Raw genomic sequence first — 1,892 nt, forward strand, 5'->3', positions numbered from 1 at the left:
CAAGTTGTGAAAAATACAGGTCAAAGAAGTTCAGCAGGCGGCGGTTCTGATGTACACAAGTATGCCAGTGCTGAGGATGTCTTGCAGTCCGTGCGTGGCGCAGAAGTCAGGTCTTTATCAAGATTGTGACGAATGCTGTAAACTGGAGATGTTATCGATGACAGACAGCATTCCAGCGCGGCGCCTGTGAACGACAAAGCCAGCATTCAGCAGGTGACGAAATGGCAGAGAATTAGGTACTCCATGGACCTAATTGTACATCTCGGGTGATTTTTTACGCTTCATTAATTTCAGTGATGAGAGTTAACTGCTAGGTTATATCGACTTTATAAGTTTGCTGAGAAGTAGGTGTTCTTTCTTCTCACCGACTTCGTCATCATCATTATTGCTAGTGGAAAATGGTGAGACTTTATTGGTTGGTGCGTTATGTCACCCGGATTTATGTACCAGAAGACTGAAACATGTGCCTTCCTTCTTATAGCACTATCTACACTCATACGCAGAACTTCTATCCAGCATGGCGATTCGACCTGTTAATCAAACCGGTGCATGTGAAGAGTTACTGATGAATTGGCTCATCATTCAACTATCTGGTCGACCGGTACTCACTGTTCGTGACAGTCGACTCACTCCCGTTTCACCGGCGTCGTGTCATTTGCAATCGAGCATGGCTTGTTGGACAGATCTCTCCGCAACCCACCCCTACTTCACAACAATACTGTCTCGCGGTCGAGCATTCCGAATTGCACCATGGACCGTATCAAGTTTTGGTTAGCTTCACAGTCCCGGTTATCTCGCGTCTTTCCACTTCAACTCTGCCTCTACTTTGTTTCACCTCAAAACTGTTGATTCTTCTTCCAGCCATCCTTTCCCTTTGTATGGATTTTGCACACACTACTTTCGACGGAACATTAATTTTTTTATCTTTCAGCCCAAGAATTGCAATTTTTATTTCTGCTTGTGCATTTACATAAGAAATCGTTAGACTTTTGTCTCCTCAATGAATGCAGTCAGGTAAAACTGCACAAGGACGAGTTTTCTCGGGGTCATCAGTAAACCTCGCTTTTTTTTGCTTAGCACTAACAATGTTGCCTATCGACTCTCCGGGTTTCAAATTCATTGCGATCCAAAAACTGGTACCAAATGTCGCGAAGTGCTGTTGAAGTGCATGTTGAGCACGTCAGTTAGACTTCGGTCTGTCCGAGAAGTCACGAAGTTCACTGGCCGGCAACAGACCTGAATAAGTGACCTCCTCAACCCGTTAGTTCGCGGTGCATGACACTATTCGTAAAGCCCAAACAAGTAAGAAAACCTATCCTATATTGTACGCGGCGACAACTCTCGAAAAAACATCTACGAAGTGAGGTCACTCCTTTGTGTGGCACATAATGGCATTTCTTGCGGAGCTGGCTAATCTGACACCAGCTGCGTCAACTAGTTTTCAGTCTAGTGCGACGCATTGCAGTATTGAGAGTCTGGCATGTAATCAAGTCTATTGGAAACAGCATCTACCAAGAAAAATTGACCCTACTCCAGATCCACGAGAACCGACCCATCACATCAAGCAAGCGTGCATTGTTTCGACAATGGCTGTATGGATCGTTTGCGCGCAATAATTCCAGTCGACATTTTGAAAAGTAATACAAATCGATTGACGCAGTAATACTCCCTAGGGAGAGCGAACAAAGGGGTTTACCATCAATCCAGACTTTGTAGCTGAGGCTCCCGGAGAGGTCAAATATCCCTTTTCCTTGCGACGGTCGCTGTTAGGGATGACTGGCTCAATGTTCTGGTGCGCAGTCAGCCCGATGAAGTCTCTACGGAAACGAGCAGCGCACGGAAAATATCGGTAACTATCACAAACATCAGCATTCTTCGCGTCCATACGACAG

General features: G+C 45.5%; 1 protein-coding gene across 1 annotated transcript in view; it reads left to right on the plus strand.

Annotated features, from left to right (window-relative positions):
- The window catches only part of T265_05932 (hypothetical protein), a gene marked incomplete at both ends in the record, with an annotated part of 18,517 nt that extends 17,502 nt beyond the window's left edge, over positions 1–1,015 (plus strand). The window contains one exon of the mRNA XM_009171079.1: positions 482–1,015. Within this exon, the coding sequence (XP_009169343.1) occupies positions 482–775 (294 nt within the window). The remainder of the gene's footprint in view (positions 1–481) is intronic.
- Positions 1,016–1,892: the final 877 nt, after the last annotated feature.

The sequence above is a fragment of the Opisthorchis viverrini genome, assembly GCF_000715545.1.
Source record: "Opisthorchis viverrini unplaced genomic scaffold opera_v5_118, whole genome shotgun sequence".
NCBI lineage: Eukaryota > Metazoa > Platyhelminthes > Trematoda > Opisthorchiida > Opisthorchiidae > Opisthorchis > Opisthorchis viverrini.